The sequence below is a fragment of the Malaya genurostris genome, chromosome 2, assembly GCF_030247185.1.
Source record: "Malaya genurostris strain Urasoe2022 chromosome 2, Malgen_1.1, whole genome shotgun sequence".
NCBI lineage: Eukaryota > Metazoa > Arthropoda > Insecta > Diptera > Culicidae > Malaya > Malaya genurostris.
In genome coordinates, this window is record NC_080571.1 from 45,960,608 (window position 1) to 45,979,426 (window position 18,819).

The 18,819-nt window shown below is 38.7% G+C and overlaps 1 protein-coding gene across 1 annotated transcript in view; it reads left to right on the forward strand.

The window, feature by feature from the left end:
* Nucleotides 1-1,290: 1,290 nt before the first annotated feature.
* LOC131432553 (protein fem-1 homolog CG6966) overlaps nt 1,291-18,819 on the forward strand; it is a 177,355-nt gene continuing 159,826 nt past the window's right edge. The window contains exon 1 of the mRNA XM_058598892.1: nt 1,291-2,399. Within this exon, the coding sequence (XP_058454875.1) occupies nt 2,325-2,399 (75 nt within the window). The 5' untranslated portion in view covers nt 1,291-2,324. The remainder of the gene's footprint in view (nt 2,400-18,819) is intronic.

The following is an 18,819-nucleotide window of genomic DNA, read 5'->3' on the forward strand; positions in this document are numbered from 1 at the left end:
ATTCCCGCTTTGGTCAGCGTCAAGCTCGGCTCAGCTTCCGGCCACTACTTTGTCTGCAGCCTTAGTCGTAGGTCTAAAATAGATCAACGCTGCGGAAAAAAAAACAAGTAATTACTAGCAGTTAAATATGCACCACCAGTGAATCAAAACTAGACTGCAAATCTAACAACAGTTTCGTTGAGCTAAACCAGTTCGTTTTTATCGCGTAAGAAAATTCATAATAGAATATTACCGAGCTAAGATTTCGATGTAAGGTTTATAAGTCGTCAACACTCCTCAAATCATTGATGAGTCAATTTTCCCCGATAGAGTCATCTATCGGACGGTAGCCCAACACGAAGCGCGTTTATATCGTTTTCGAACAGCAACTACATGCAGGAAAAATAGGGTGCCGTGCCGAGAGCTCGTCGTTTTCCACTCATCGGTCGTGCCGTTTCCGTTAAACGTGGCCGCTATGGAAGCGGTCCTTCTCGTTATGTTTGTTTGGGTTTCGTTTGGCGTAGCCATATTTATTCATCGAGCATGCGCATTATGCGGCCGTTCAGGCACCGTTGCCGTTTATTTTGAACGTATACCACCAAAGAACGGTACGAGGAATCAGTAGAGATATAGAAAAGTTATTTTCGGCTTTGAGGCGTTAAAGTCGATTGCGAAGATGACGATGGAATAGGATTGTCAGAGTTTGAAAATATACTATATTGTAGATTTTGAAATTGAAATTATAATTGGAAATCTGTTGAACAGTATGATGCTGGATTCATGAATACATGGTTGCAATTGATTTTAATAAAGAAACGCTTAGACACACTTAAATCTAATTGAATTTATAGTTCTACTGAGTCTATCTAAAATAAATGTTTTTTTTTGTGTAAATCAGACTTAGTATTATATTTCAATTTTTATATGGTTCGGTTTTTAATTCTCATTGCATAGCAATTCGAATTGAACAGCCATGCAGACGTAAAGGTTTATTCAGCCTGAGTATCATAATTTTAATATTATTTCAACGATACTTTTTCACGAATGATGTCAGAAAATTGATGTTCACTAAAAACAAAATGCTTTGCAATGATGGCGCTGCAAGCGCCGCTCATCACCATTGCGTTGGTTGTCACTCATTTCGTTCAACCGTCGTATTTGCAGCGCGTAGCACAAAGCAACGGAAACGGCGTTGTAAGAGAATAACGAACGTTTTCGAATATCGTAGAGCTCACACAAACACAACGGCATTCATCGATGACAAAGGAAATTGATCGAACGGCACCGTTCCCCGTTGTCAGCTGAGCCAGACCGTCGTCAGTTGCTCGCTCGCAGTCGTTGGGTTCGCAGTGAGAAAACGAAAACAAATTCACTAGCCGTGGGTTTTGTACTTGGCAATTGCTCCAATCAGAACAAAGTGTTATAGCAAAAGTTGTTCTTCTAAAATTTATTAGTTGACTCGCACAACGGGAAGCCTGATCCTTGAAGCTTTCGGGATAAAGTAAAGGAACAAGCGTCCACGCGATCGGAGGAAACAAAGGAATACAGAACGTACACAAAAGGATAACGCGTAATATTCCGACCGACCAAGAATATTTCCGGGATTTGGTGATTGCCTATTACCGAAGAACTTGATGCGAAAATCGGCTGATTTTCGGAAAAATTGTCGGAGTAGACTTTTGCTCTGCTGTCAAACACCACCAAACAAGGTTCACAAATTCGTTCCCCATCGGAAAGGGAGTTCGAAGTACGAACAAAGGATCAAAGGAAGGAGGAAAATCAAGGCACAAGCAGTTCTACGAATCGATTCAGCCTTCAATTTTGCAAAACCATCTGTTTGATCCTTTTTCGGGTATCGTGTGCGTGTGTTTGTGTTGAAAATACATCATAATAAAAGTGCATGCTTACGGGAATTGCCTGCCCTGCAGTGGGAGCTCGTACATAATCCGAAATTTGGTGAATTTTGTGTTGTTTTTTTCGGCTTCTGCCACGCCTGCATAGTGTCGAAGGCTCAGCGATTCCTTTGAAAAGTGGTTCTACCGAGCTCGAAAGATGTCGTAGAACGGAAAATAAATTTGTGTATAACGCGAGAACCTTGCTACGACGCAGTGAAGATAGAAGTGGCAAAAGTGGTAAATATAAAAAAACAACGAAAAATAAAGCAATAAAGAAGAGTTGATTAGAAGAAACCAAAGCAAGAACGGTGCAGCAAAAGAAAGAGAAAAGTTTGTCGATTCCGCGCGTGTGTGTCCTTACAGGAGAGCTGTAAAGCAAACAAGGAAAAAGTTCGACAGCTAAAGGAAAGATCCAGAATTACGTTGGTTACTGCCTTCGGGAGTGTGTAGATGCTAGCAACGGCAATGGATAACAAAGAGAACGTATTCAATGCGGCTCAGGGTGGCAATCTGGTCATCCTAAAGGTAGGTTCGGTCCATTCGAAGGATTCGTCGAGGATTTTGGGTGTCATGTGTCATGAAGTGGATTCGATATTTTGCGACAAACTTGAGGACGTGTGTTTTTTTGGTGCGACGTAAATATTACGCCTGTTATGTAAGGTTGGTCACTCTTCGTTCACACACCCGTGTTAGGGAAAGAATGACGTAGGAAGCATAAAACAGAGTCGTAAAAAAAGATGGACTAGATTTGCGGGGCGACCCGCGGCAGTTGGGATAAATTTAGCAACCTTCTTAATTTTTTTTTGTAAATTCACTTGTTTTTTCTTGAAAATTCGCTCTAAGAAATTAGAGATGACCCTTAAATATAGAAAACCCTAATATCTATGAATACGATATCAGGAATCAGAGGCTCAAGCGGCACGTTTGTATAGTTAACAGTTCGGCTGAAAAGTTCGTATCGTTTAATAGAAACACACATTTTTTTTTGCCAAAATTCGTTTTTATTATTCAACATAATTGCCATCAGAGGCGATACAGCGATTATAGCGATCTTCCAACTTTTCGATACCATTTTTGTAGTACGATTTGTCCTTTGCCTCAAAATAGGCCTCAGTTTCAGCGATTACCTCTTCATTGCTTCTAAATTTTTTACCAGCGAGCATTCTCTTGAGGTCTGAGAACAGGAAAAAGTCAATGGGGGCCAAATCTGGAGAATACGGTGGATGAGGGAGCAATTCGAAGCTCAATTCGTACAATTTCAGCATGGTTTTCATCGACTTGTGACACGGTGCATTATCTTGATGAAACAAACTTTTTTCTTCTTCAAATGAGGCCGTTTTTTTAAATTTCGTCCTTCAAACGCTCTAATAACGCTATATAATAGTCACTGTTGATGGTTTTTCCCTTTTCAAGGTAGTCGATGAAAATTATACCATGCGAATCCCAAAATACAGACGCCATAACCTTACCGGCCGATTGTTGAGTCTTTCCACGCTTTGGGTTCGGTTCATCGCGTGCAGTCCACTCAGCTGACTGTCGATTGGACTCCGAAGTGAAGTGATGGAGCCATGTTTCGTCCATTGTTATATATCGACGAAAAAAATCGGTTTTATTTCGATATAACAGCTCCAAACACTGCTCAGAATCATCAATTCGTTGTTGTTTTTGATCGATTGTGAGCTCACGCGGCACCCATTTTGCACAAAGCTTTCTCATATCCAAATATTCGTGAATAATATGTCCAACACGTTCCTTTGATATCTTTGGGGTGTCAGCTATCTCGATCAACTTCACTTTACAGTCATTGAAAATCATTTTGTGGATTTTTTTCACGTTTTCATAGGTAACAGCCTCTTTTGGACGTCCACTGCGTTCATCGTCGCACCGAATATGACCAGTACGAAATTTTGCAAACCACTTACGAATTGTTGCTTCGCCCGGTGCGGAGTCTGGATAACACTCATCAAGCCATTTTTTGGTATCGGCGGCACTTTTTTTCATCAACACACGAAATTCCTTTTTTTCCATTTTTTCACAATAACAAAAGTAGCTTCATTCAAAATGCAACATCTCACAAACTAATAATCAGACAGCTGTCAAATTTATACACGTATCTTTTGAAGGTTGGTACTAACTGAAAATGGTATGGATTTAATTCTAGTGGCGCCCTCTCATAGAAACGATACGAACTTTTCAGCCGATCTGTTATTTGGAGATTTGTGCCTTGCCGCGGCTTCTCATAATTTTCCTGGTGGGAAGGGAAGAATGAAAAGGAACATGGTGGAGAATTTTAAAATGAGTGGGGAGGGAAAAAAGCACTAAACAAAAAGAAACATCGGTCTGCATCCCCGAAAGGACGTCGAACGATCTGCAGATGCCAAAATACAAATCCAATAAAACCTCCAACCCTCGAGAGGGTTGAAAGGTTTTGCAAAAGCGAAACCATTCGGCATTCCCGGAAGAATGTAGAGTGATTCGCAATATGCTCATACATTCGGCTCCCCATAAGGAACATACCTTACAATCTGCTAAAACCTTTTAGGGTAGGATTCATTCACTTCAGCAAGTATGGTTAACCCCTCCGACTATAGCCCCTTACCATAATGGGTGAAAAACGATAGAATACCCTTCAACTTTAGCTCCCCATACACAAATTCAGCCATGTATGGAGAACCAAAAACCCGGAAACGTAGTTGCGTCAATGCGGAACAGTTATATATCAGATGATATGAAGTACCGTAGTCGCATTCACACAAATCACACGAATAATATTTAGCACGATGAATAGTAGCCACGTTTGCAATGTCCAGTCAGATCTCGGACCAGAATACTGCAATAATGCAGTAGCTCGGTGCACAGACCCAAAATTTCTACTTCGATTCACTTCAAAACTTGACAAAACATTCTTGAAATGTTTCGTTATGATAAATTATAAAAGAAAAAATATGATTTTTTGAAAATGTTAGACCCTACGCGCTCCCTGCAGTAATTAATTGTTTCCATTGATTTTATAGACTCCTTTAAACGCGTTTTCCTTGAAAGCAGGTTTTGAAAGTCCGTGTCCATCGTCATTCAAAAACTACTGCACCAATTTTTTTTCAAACTTTGCACACACTTTCTACATATAAAAAACCAGACCCCAACGTTTTCCTTTTCGTTGTTTGTTACTTTGGGGATGTTTAACAGCTATAAAATGGCGGATATTTTCGTGAAAAATCGTAATTTTCACTTTGAACAACCACCAAAAATTAAAAAAATTAAAAAACAAACAGAAACGTTGGGATCTAGAAAAACTTTTACTCTAACTATGCTGCGATCGTTTGTTCACTTCTGATTAGTATGCGCTGAGATACAGTGGACACCGCAAATCATGATTTTTAAGAAGCGTTCTCGAAAATACCTCTTCACCGACTTATTTCTCAATATTTTTCCACGAAAAAATTACAAAATGTTGTTCGAATGATGCTTTTTATCATGCAAAACATTTGAATTTATTTTGTTGAACGATAATTCTGGAAAAAAACGCAAAAATGATGATTTTTTCATCGTTTAAACCCTACCCCCCCTTAATTTGATAAAGTAAATCTCACTAAAATTGCTAAAGATACCGAGAGGAAGTGTTTTAAGTGAGTAAGAGTAGTGAAGGATAGAAGCTTATAAGCAGGACGGTTTTTTAATTCGAGAAATTGAACATAGACTCAGTCAATCGGATAAAGTCGTACGAAACTATTATAAAAATCCAGAAAAATATGCTACGATCAAACGAAAGCCGAAAAACTCGAATATTTTGTTCAATTTTCGATTATTTCAATGCTCGTTTTTCAACACTAGGTGATTTTTTGCGATGAAAAAAAATTCAATTTAGATGGTCCGGATGGATTTAGCGGCTATTGGTGAGATCTACGGAAGGAACCAGTGTACTTCTCCAGGCGTAATTTTGGAGGGGGGATCTCTAATGGTTTGACTTGAATCTTGTGCTACAGGAAAGCTTAATTTGGCATTCACAGCTTGTAAGATGAACTCGACGGATTATATTGAGATTCTCAACAGCTACTTATTACCGTGTTTCAACAAGATAATGCTAGCATTTACACCAATTCCGCTACAAAGTGCTGGTTTATCGACCAGAAAATTAAGCCCATCTGGCCAACCCCTAGTCCGTATCTTAATCCAGCGGAAAACATCTGGGGAATCATTGTTCGCCAACAAAAAACAGTACAACAGCATGGCTGAGTTTAAAGTGGCAGTTTCGGAAGCGTGTAAAGATTTTGAAATGGAAATTTTAAATAACTTGGTTGGAAGTATGCTCAAAAAGATTTTCCAGATTATCGAGTACATATTCTTCGTGTAGCTAATTCATTCACGTATCCTCGCTGCGATTATACTACCTTCAAATATGCCCGTCTCGAACAACGTCGAACTATTCACTGCACGAAAGAGAGAAGGATGAAAATAAATAAGCAATAATCGTAGAGAAGCCGAATCTACTAATACATTCTTCACTGCTGGTATACTGATGATCGTTGGATCATCTAATTCATCTAACACATTCATCATATCTCGTAAGATAGCAGTAATGGGGGAGTGCTGGGATATGGTTCATCACACACACATAAGACTAAAGACTGTCCCAGAAAGTATGGACGCAACCAAAAATCGCTGCCATTTCGCAATGGTTCAGAATCTGTCAATTTTTATGGCTGCGTCCTGTTGTTTACACTCTTCTCTAACCACTTGTGCAGTTGTTTATTCGTTTTCATTAGTTTGTTTCGAAATGCGTGGACTTTCAACAGAACAACGTCGAAAAATTGTGTACAAATGGTGCACAGAACGCGGACTGTCACTGAGAAAGATAGCAAAAATGGAAGGAGTAAGTGAAAAGCCGTGCGAAATGCAATCAGGAAGTTCGGTGAGGATAACACCTTTGAGGATAAACCGAAAACGGGTTGAAAAAAAGGTCCTGCTAACCCTCAGTTGGATAAACGTATACTGAAGGCGTTCGAGCAAAAGAAGGAGGTTTCAGTTCGGGATGTGGCCAAAAAAGTGGGCACTTCGAAGTCAAATGTTCTTCGTGCTAAAGAACGTTTGAATCTTCGAACCTATAAGAAGCAAAAACAACCAAAACGTAGTCCGAAACAAGAAGATGCAGGCCGAGGGTTCGAAAACTGTACAATACGATTCTTGCTGGAAAGTTGAACTGCATAATCATAGACGACGAAACCTACGTGAAACTCGATTACAAATCCTTGCCGGGACCACAATATTATACGGTGCGAGAAGGGCAAGTGTTAAACCAGTCCGAGACATCGATTGAAGTCGAAAAATTTGGTACGAGAGCTATGATCTGGCAAGCAATTTGTAGCTGCGGTAAGATTTCTAAACCCTTCATCACCACTGCTTTAATGAACAGCGGTATATACATAAAGGAATGTTTATAAAAACGACTTCTACCCATGTTTCGAAGCCACAAGGATCCTGTTGTCTTCTGGCCAGATCTTGCTTCTTGCCACTACTCGAAATCAACGGTAGAATGGTATACTACCAAAAATGTCGCTTACGTCCCAAAAGACTTCGACCAATTGAGGAATTTTGGGCATTAACGAAGGCACATCTTAGGAAACATGTCTCGACAGCCGAAACCATTCAACAGTTCGAAAAAGATTGGGAAAAAGTGTCGCCAAGAAGTCTGTACGGAATTTGATGAGGAACGTTCGCAAGAAGGTGCGCCAGCTAGTCTACAATGGCTCAGTAGCAAATGTTGAGAATAATATTCTGTTGTTGTAGTCTAATATTATCAGTATATCGAATAAAATTTGAATATCTAACACTTGTGAATTATTTACAGCGAAATCAAAGTGCGTCCATACTTTGGGGGTATGTGCAATGCGAATAACAAATGCAAGGAATAGATCTTCGTGCGAGTAACGAAGCAGCATCAGCTTCGTTCACACCCGAATATACGGACAAGTCCGAATATCAGAGCGATTATCGAACAAAGGCGAAGGGATGCGAACGATGATCATTGGCGTTCGTTGCATTTTTAATATTCGAGGAACATTGGCAGGAAGACAAAATGATTTAAGGAGGAAATATTCAGAAAATAATATTGTTATATGCATTCATTAGAAAACTTAGGTGTGGCTATAGAACCCCACGGGGTTGTTCGAGCCATTGATGTGGAACAAGGCAACCAAAATTTCAAATGATCGACATTTTCAGTCAAACAGTTCACAGTCAATCGTCACACTTTTGAATCCGCAATGGCACGAGAGTCTGCTTAGATTGATCTTTATTAGGAACCAACATCGAACACGCGAACCGAGAAGTCTTGATTTGTATTTGTTTTGTAGCCGACGAAATCTCATCAATATCCCAGATGTATGCAATTATATCTTTGTATATACCTGCGATACGGATTCCGGTATTTAAGCTTCTCTTCGCCAAGCTTGCGTTCAAGTTTTGTATGCACGCAGTTATTTTTATAGCGTTAAATTTGTCTACCATTACTACCATTCTGCGATTTCGGTTTAAGAGATTTCTCATTATTAATCGAGTTCATCTTTTATAAAGTAAGAGTTAATCTTAAGCACTCAAAATTTACCCTGGGGTAGTTGCAAATTTCTCCGACGGACATAACATGGAGTTTCATTCGAACTCGCATGACACAAGATCAGAGCATACCAATTAAAGCTTCAAATCATTTTATAGTGCTGTTTGTCTTGCTGTCTAACAACAACCTACCTCTAGCATGCCACGCGTAGGACTGAAACGTTAGCTATAATTTCGCTTATATTTATAGATTCATGTGCTTCCAATAGCTTGGCTTTTGCATCGATTGACCAATCAGAGCGATGCTTTCCTATTGATATATCACTTACTCCTTCAAAACCGTCGTCTTGCGTTAAGGAAATCTGGTATGCCGGAGATTTTTAGCAGACAAAATAGGACATTGCTCGCTACTAATCAAAATTTCAATCATTTATAATTGAAAATACGTGGCTTGATACATTCAAATCGAATCTTAGTAATATTTCCAATCAAATAATGAAATCATAAGAATAATTGATATTCTGAGCTGTAAGTGTTTAAAACCTGACCACATTTCTACGTGTATTTTTTCTTGAGTTTCTAATTTGCACCCCTATATAGAAAATAAAGATGTGTTCCACATCAAAAAGTTTTGAACCAAGTTTATAGGAATTCTTCGTTTTCGTTCTTCATGACGGTATAAATTTTGGAAACACTTTTCTTTGTTGCTACGGAACTAGTACTACGATTCTAGTGACACTATGAATCCGTCCAGTGTAGGGGACAAGACCGATTACGACGAAATTAAAAATGCAATGTTCTGAATCATTCATTATGCATCGCATGATACGCTCCGCTGAAGTATACTTCAGATCTCGAAAATATTCAATGACATTCTGGCTGATCATAAGAACAATTAGGTTATAAATTGAATTACTAAAATGACCTTCTTAAACAAGATGCACCAATGTATCAATTAAAAATACTTAAATGGTTAAAACATAGTTAGTGCCTGTTTTATTAGCGAACAAAACTACAAAAAAAAATTGCTGCCATTAATACAAAAAGAGATATTCAAATTAAGCTTTGCCCATTAGAGTGGGACAAGGTTGTATGGGAAAAAGATGAAAAAGATTTATTTCCTCGCTTCACCAAGTTTTTTCGCGTTCATTTTGGGTCCCGTAAGAACTATGCAAAATTTCAGTAAAAACTATATTTTAGCTCCGGAGGTTTAAAGTTTATATGGCATTTAGTATGGGAAAATCGATTTTTTCAAAAAATAAAGGAGATCGGTAGAAGATCAACCTATAAACTCTTAAAATCGGTGCATGTATTGTCTTCGTAGGAAATTCAACGAGGAAGAAAACCCTCGAAGGTCGCAAAACAATTTGTAGAAAAAGTTATTAAAAGAAAACTGGCACTAGGTACGAACAATAGCTCATTCATTAATATAACATATCCAGCACCACTGCTGCTAGTGGTTGTAATATAATTTGACTTTCTTTTGTTATGCTATAACGGTTGATCTGAGTTGTTTTATGTCGTGACAATAGTTACTTAGCTTAGTATGAAGATTCTTTTCAAGTGACAAGCCATATAAATAATATTTAATTGAAAATAAATGGCTATGAACATTCAAATCACCCCAAGACCTCCGGCACGCCCAAGTGCATTAGATCTATCTCTTTGCTCAACATCAATTCGACTAGATTGCACCTGGAAAATACTGCCTGATTTACACGGTAGCGATCATTTACCAATCATCATCTCAATTAGCAGTAGCAATTGCATTGCTACTTCCGCTAGTATTCCATATGATTTGACAAAAAATATCGACTGGATTAAATACCAAAGTAGTATCTCTAGTATTTTGAATTCAATGGAAGAGCTCCCTCCACTTGAAGAATATGACTTCCTCATTTGTTCGATTCTGGAGGCAGCAGAACAATCCCAAACTAAACGCTTTCCTGGGCCAACGACTAACAGAAGGCCTCCCAACCCCTGGTGGGACAAAGAGTGCTCAGAGGCTAAACTCGCAAAACAAAATGCTTGCAAGACGTTTCTAAAACGGGGAGGAGGAACTCCTCAGAATTTTGAAAAACTTATGGTTTTAGAAACCAAGTACAAGAGCATACTTCGAGCCAAAAAATGTAGCTATTGGAGACATTTTGTCGAAGGTTTGTCAAGAGATACCTCAATGAGCACTCTTTGGAACACGGCCAGACGAATGAGGAATCGTAACGTGGGCAATGAGAGTGATGAATACTCGAACCGATGGATATTTGACTTTGCTAGGAAAGTTTGCCCAGATTCTGTTCCTACGCAGAGCATTATACGGGAATCTCCTCCAAATAATGGTTTTATTAATAACCCATTTTCAATGATGGAATTTTCTATAGCACTCTTGTCTTGTAACAATAACGCTCCAGGGTTGGACAGAATTAAATTCAACTTGGTGAAGAATCTGCCCAACCTCGCAAAAGGACGTTTGTTGGAATTGTTCAACAAGTTTCTTGAGCAAAATATTGTTCCACCTGACTGGAGACAAGTGAAAGTTATCGCCATTCAAAAACCGGGGAAACCAGCTTCCAATCACAACTCATATAGACCCATTGCGATGTTGTCCTGCATCAGAAAATTGTTCGAAAAAATTATTCTACGACGTCTCGACACTTGGGTCGAGACGAACGGTTTGTTGTCAGATACTCAGTTTGGCTTCCGTAGAAATAAAGGGACGAATGATTGCCTTGCATTACTTTCGTCTGACATCCAAATTGCCTTCGCTCAAAAGCAACAAATGGCATCTGTATTTTTAGACATTAAAGGAGCATTTGATTCAGTTTCCATCGATGTTCTTTCAGACAAGCTTCACCAAAATGGACTCCCAGCGGTTATAAATAATTATTTGCACAACCTTTTGTCAGAGAAACACATGCATTTTTCACATGGCGATTTGGCAACACTCAGAAATAGTTACATGGGTCTCCCGCAAGGCTCATGCCTCAGTCCGCTCCTCTATAATTTTTACGTAAATGACATTGACAACTGTCTAGTAACCCCATGTACACTAAGACAATTGGCAGATGATGGCGTGGTTTCAGTTACTGGACCCAAAGCTATTGATCTGCATAAACCATTGCAAGATACCTTAGATAACTTGTCCGATTGGGCTGTTCATCTTGGTATCGAATTCTCTGCGGAGAAAACAGAGTTAGTCGTCTTTTCAAGAAAGCATGATCCCGCGCAGCTTCAGCTCCATATGATGGGAAGAATGATCCAACAGGTTTTAACTTTTAAATACCTCGGGGTGTGGTTCGATTCCAAATGCACGTGGGGAGGACACATTAGGTTTCTGATAACAAAATGCCAACAAAGAGTAAATTTTCTTCGAACAATAACAGGATCTTGGTGGGGTGCTCATCCGGAAGATCTAATAAAATTGTATCAGACAACGATACTTTCAGTGATGGAATATGGATGCGTTTGCTTTCGTTCCGCTGCAAACTCTCATATTATCAAACTGGAGCGAATTCAGTATCGTTGTTTGCGAATTGCTTTAGGGTGCATGCATTCGACACATACAATGAGTCTTGAAGTTCTGGCGGGAGTTCTTCCATTAAAAGATCGATTTTGGGAGCTTTCATCACGCCTGCTAATAAGATGTGAGGTGCTGAATCCCATGGTAATTAATAATTTCGAACGACTAGTCGAGCTTCGATCTCAAACAAAATTCATGACAGTATATTTTAACCATATGTCACAGGAAATCAACCCTTCAAGATATATTCCTATCCGTGTCAGCCTCCTAAATGTCCCTGACTCAACATTATTTTTCGATACATCCATGCAGCGCGAAGTGCGTGGAATCCCGGATCATCTACGTTCGACGGAAATCCCAAAAATATTTTCAAGTAAGTTCAGGCATATTGACTCTGAGAAAATGTTTTACACGGACGGATCGCGAATTGAAGAAGCGACAGGGTTTGGTATGTTCAACAATAATGTTTCGGCCTCATTTAGGCTTCAAGAACCTGCATCTGTTTATATAGCAGAGCTAGCAGCAGTTCATTATAGTTTGAGTGTAATCGTCACATTAATTCCAAACCATTATTTCCTCTTCACAGATAGTCTGAGTGCAATTGAAGCCATTCGCTCAAACATGACTGGCAAGACTGAACCGTTTTTCCTGGGCAAAATAAAACAGTGCCTGAACGACATATTGAACAATAATTATCTAATCACTATAGTCTGGGTCCCGGCTCATTGCTCCATTCCTGGCAATGAAAGAGCCGATATTTTAGCCAAACGTGGTGCTATGGAGGGTGAAATTTATGAGAGACCAATTGCTTTCAACGAATTCTATAGCTCGTCTCGCCAAAGAACACTTGCCAGCTGGCAAGCTTCTTGGGATAAAGATGATCTGGGTCGGTGGATGCACTCAATTATTCCGAAAATATCGACAAAGGCATGGTTCAGGGGACTGGATGTGAGTAGAGATTTCATTCATGTGATGTCCAGACTCATGTCCAATCACTACACGTTAGATGCACATCTCCTTCGAATTGGGCTCTCCGAGACTAATCATTGTGCTTGTGGCGAAGGTTATCGAGATATTGATCATGTCGTTTGGACATGCGTGGAGTATCGTGATGTCAGATCTCAACTAATAAATTCTTTGCGTACCCAAGGTAGACTATCCAATATCCCAGTTCGAGACATTCTTGCTTGTCGTGACCTTTCATACATGAAACTTATTTATCATTTCATAAAGAAAACTGGAGTTTCAATTTAATAAAGGCCCCTTTCAAGACTTAGTTCTGATCCCAGCTGCGTCCATGAGTTCAACCAATAGCTAAATTAGAATAAAAATAATGTAATGATACAAACAAACTCGAAACAGTTTATGAAATTATTAACAAAATGTCTGAAAATAACAGCTTATTTTATAATTTATAGAAGTTAATCGTTTGGTTCAAATAATATTTCCGAGTAGATTTCATAATTAATGACGAGTTACCTAAGATGATATTTAAGTAATAAGAGAATATGTTTTAATAAATGCAAAACGTTGTGACTATGTTAGAATTAAATTAGGATAAGAATATTATGTAAAAGTGATGCTACGGCGAAGAAAAACTTATGTAAACTGCCTTAAGAAATAAACGTATTTATGAAAAAAAAAAAACATTCAAATCAATACGTAGAAATATTCCCAATCAATGAGTGAAATAATATTACTGATTGAAACTAAACTGACTGAATGTAAGTGTTTAAAAGCTGACCACGTTTCTACTTGTATTTACCCTTGAATTTCTAATTTGCACCCCTATATAAAAACAAAGATGTGTTCCATCAAAAATAGAGTAAACAGATGTGAAACGTTGCAGAAATCTGATAACTGAAGAAAAAAGAAACTCCTGCCATTGTAGCCATTTACGACATGGAAGGTTAAATTTTTTAATCTATGCTGGTTCTATCCGGAGAAAGATAATAGGTACTATCAATCTTCTAGTGAACCCCAGTCCCTATCCGTACGCATGGTTCTTGGACGATGGAAAGTCAAACTTGATTGGTATTTCTTTTGAAGTGTTATGCAACAATCCGTTATCGAGATTAATGACATTTTAGCCAAAAAAAACCACTGCAGAACTAATCTTCAAAATACAATTGAATAGTAACGCCGAACTCATCCAGGCAAATCCACGAACATTCCCACTTAGCGGTTCTCGTAGACCCTTCCCATTTCGAAGTAAGCTAAAGCAGCTCTCTTCGGTTCGGTACGACGACACAAATATATATCGCCGGGAGGACAGTAAGAACGACCACGAGACCAAGCGAACCGAACCGACTTCACCGTTTTGCCGTTGCCGTTTCGTAACCGATTCCTCCTGCATTCATTCCTGTACGTTTCCACCTTCCACCTCCGCCGCGTAATTTCTCGACAATCTTTCTGGACGTGTGCTGCGCGCTGTGAACCCGCTGAACCCGTATTATCGCGTCCATACTCCCATACAGCACACCACCACCACCACCGGGACTGCCTTGTTGTTTTTGTTTGTTGCTTACTTGCTTGTTGTTGTTGTTGTTTTGGTTGCAACACAGGCAAAGATTGATGCAACCAGTTCTATTCCGTGTGATGCATTACCTGATTGCCTGACACGGCACTGCTGCTGCTGCTGTTGCTGCTGCTAGTGGTAGTAAATATCATCCAGTTGGGTTCGGAGTTCTAGCAATGTTGGCAAAGTACGGCTTGTGCTGAACTCAGCAGCAATTTGCTGAATCATTAGAATTAACATCCGTGTTTTGATTACGTGATGTTGTTACGATTTTTTTTTCTGTTCGTTGTCTTTCCCAACCAAAAAAAAACTAATAGTCCGATAGTCCACGCGGAATATTGTTCTCTAACACAAAGCTGCAACTCTTCATTCCGTGCCTAGTTGAAAGGTTTCCCACTAATCCCCAACCCTCTCCGGTATTTCGCATCGAACCGAACTATTACTGTTTAGTTTTCCAAGCCCTCAGTCCTCCGAGTGTGAAGAATAACAAACTTACGACTTTTCTGTTTGCCTTTGTCTTCTAATTACGTACGTGGTGTGAGTGAAATCTGCGCTGGCTGCTGGCGTACTTGAAGTCTAGTAACTAAATCAATGCCCCCCCCCCCCATCTTCTCTACTAAAATGCGTTCCCCATCACCCACCCAGCTTAGTAAGCTGAAAAGCAAATGAAGTGTTTCTGGTTCTGGTTTTTCGATTTGCCGTTGTTGGTTGGGGATCATCGGCGGCGGAGAAGGTTAGAAGAAGAAGAAGGTGGAAGGGAACTGAGAGTACTGCGCTTTGTTGATTCTTTTCCACGGCCATTGCGAAAGGTAGATTGGTTTAAGTTCTCTCGGGAAGTGTTCTTTGTTGTTTATGCGTACTTGAATCTTGAACTTGCGCTCTCGACGGCAAAGCGGCGGTTGCAATGGCGCCTTCAGTTGAATGACTGCTAAAAGTAAATAGAATGCGAATGCGAATGGATTTCTGATTTCACGGATCAATTTTCACGCTTCCGAGAGTCAGTCCGGTCGTGTGATGAATAGTTTATTTGATTAGGAGATTATTTACGTGACTTTTTGCTATTGAAGTGTTGAGAAAGTTTATTAGTTTTTCCCGGGAAGAAGGACGAGAAACGGTATTTGAACCTGGCCAAGGAGGAACCACTATCTCTGGTTTTCCGGAAAATGGAGCATGTTTGTTGTCGCTAAACGTTAAGCAAGAGTTCGATCAAGGGACTTAAGATTCAGAGGTTCGCGATAAAATTTGACATTCGCAGTAACACGTGGATCAATAAATCCCGGGACTGTCCTTCGATAGATACCTGCCAAAATTTTATGGTATTTTCAGGGTTGTTACGGTCGCGCGAATTTCGCGGTTTTCGCGATTCTCGCGGATTTAGCGCGGTTACTGCTAAGGTTTTGTTGCTATGGCGCTTATTTCGCGCGAATTTCAAAAAACATCATTCCACATTTGTGAATCATTTGTCTGAATAAAAAAGTTCTTTGTAAATTTTTGAAGCTTGTGAGTTTTATGAAACCCTAAAAAATTTAAGATGGGCGAACGTTTCAGCAATTGGTCGAGCTGGGTGCAATTCGGGATGAATTTTCACCTTGATAAAACCAAAATTTATTAGAAGGCGGTTCTAGAAAATGTTCAGTAGGCCAAATTCAGATTTTATGCTCTTCGATCTCGAGTGATACAAATTGCTATTTCAACAGAGCTGTTACCAGGAATTACAAAAACTTGTCGATATATGTGATTGCGTTTTCCCATTCCAATTCAGAAATCGAAAGATTTTCGCACTCAAGGATATTGATGTCTGATGGAAGATATCGTCTCAGTGAAAACACATTCAATAATGCAAAGAAGGTAATAAATGAAATGCTATTCTTCAATAATATGGTCACAAATTTTAAGTATGATAAAAATCGCATTCTTAAAGCAAAATTTGCACGACAGGCTTACGAAGCAAAGTCTGACAAGAAAAAAAGAAGAAGTTCTGGGATTCCATCCGTGGTGATAAGAAATTGTTTGTTGGTTCCACTATCCAATATTTTCAATTGTTCCTGTGGAAGAAATCCTATGTGAACAAGGGTATAGTATCCAACTACCGTGGAATTGATGCTTTGAGCGTTGTATCGAAGCTGTTTGAAATTATAGTTCTGGATTTTATAAAACACAGTTGCTTTGACTACATATCTAAGACTCAGCATGGATCCATGCCAAAGCCTTCAACTTCCCCAAATTTAGTAACCTACACTTCCTTCATCATACGTTCTTCACAGTAGATTTTATAAACACCGATTTCGCAGTTTGGTTCGACAAAATCAATCATCACATAACGATCTCCAAGTTAAGTAGACTGCGATTAAACGGATTATTTTTGAATTGGCTTCGATCATATCTAACTGGTCATGGAATGATATTGAAAATAGGAGCCTGTTCAACCTCATCATTTGCTGTTACCTCTGGAGTTCCTCAAGGAAGTCACCTTGGACAGTTATTAATTTTATTGTATCTCAACGATCTAAATTTTTCGATCAAGTGTATGAAACTATCGTTTACCGACTGTCATATTTCATATTTCAAAATGGTTTTAAATGGTACTAAATGCTCCGTCATCTCTTTTAGTAATAAAAAGTCTGTACTCAAGTCCGACTATAATATTTCACAAACTGTTCTCGAGCGCGCATCGTTTGTTAAGGACCTGGGTGTTTTTCTGGAATCAAAGTTAAATTTTAAAGAGCACATAGAGCTTACTATGTTCTAAACCTCTAACCTCATTATTCGCGTTACTAAAACAATTCCTGACGTTCACTCAACTGGAATATGCTGCGGTTATCTGGTCACCTTATCACTATTACCTTATTGCGTTATATTCCAACGCATTGAAGCGATTCAACGCAAATTTATCAGATTAGCACTCCGACGTCTTCCATGGAGATATTCTTTAAACTTACCGAGTTACCATGACCGCTGCAAACTGATTGGTCTCGATTTATTATTTGTCCATCGAGATGTTTGTAAGGCTAGTTTTGTGGCAGACCATTACTTCAGTCGCAGATCGATTGCTCCGAGTAATTGCAATTGTTACAATTTGTCACTCGATGTCGTAATCTTCGATCCTATTTTTTTCGGATTCCCTATGTTGGAACTAATTATGGATATAACGAGCACATTGCTAGCATATGCCGTATATTTTAAAAAATGATTCCATTTTTTTCGACTTTCATTTATCACGTAATGTAATCAAGAAATCGTTTCTTATGTTACTGTCTCATTAGATTTAGTTACTATAGAAGCACTAGATTTAAGGAAATGCATCATTTACATAATTTTAATCTATTAATGCAAAAGATGAGGAGGTTTTATGCCTGCTGGAGAACAAGTTTGACAGATACTAATTCCAGTGGGCTTTTCCCTGATCCAAATAAAAGAGCGAAAGATGAGGAGAAAAAGAAAGACATTCATAGTAAAATCAGACAACAGGAGAAGGCTCTATTATAATTGAAACTGGAAGTAAATTTTAAGGTAGACCAGATCATCCTGATGTGGTCTACCTTAAAATTTTTCTTACCAAGAAGGAAATGCTGGCCGAGCAAGATGTTGAAGCAAAAAAAAATGTCTTCGCTGAAATCTGTTTAACTTCTTTCAATATCACAATTGTAAGCATTTTTATTTTTTATTCATTAACTAAGGACATCGAAAAAGCTGTAGAATAAAAATCCAAATAATTTTTAATGGGATTTCTCGAAGTGACGTGTTGTATGCGGACTTATTTATTGCGTTCATATGACAAATTTATGCAGATTTTTAAATTATATTTAAGTGAATTTTCAACTTCTGCGGAAATTATAACCTGTATAAAAATAGTTGTCTAACGCTCTAACGTTTTAGTTTCGCGTTTTGATTTTGAAATTTTTCGTAACAACCCTGTATTCTGATGTTAGGTTCACGAGTTACAGTGATTTAAGTGACGCTAGTCTTGAACGTTTACAAAACAGCGGATTCGAAACAATTTCTTGTGTTGATTTATCATATTCACCGAATATGGCCCCCAACGACTAATACTTGTTCACAGGCTACAACAAATGTTTTAAATATGGAGATTCTACTCCTACGAGGAAATTATGTGAACATGAACTTAGGATGAATAATGTTCACATAATTTCCTCGTAGGAGTGGTGGTGAATAATTAGTTATGGTAATTTTGAATTTGCTGCTCAATTTTTTATTTATTTTTTTTTTTTTTGATTACTTCGTCCTGGGTTCCGATTTGTTTTCAAGCCTTTTTTGAAGGGAGTGTTTCGTTTGCTTCATATGAGCTTAGCGAAATGCTAGAAAAATTGAAAAACAATTGAATAACACATACAAAATTACCA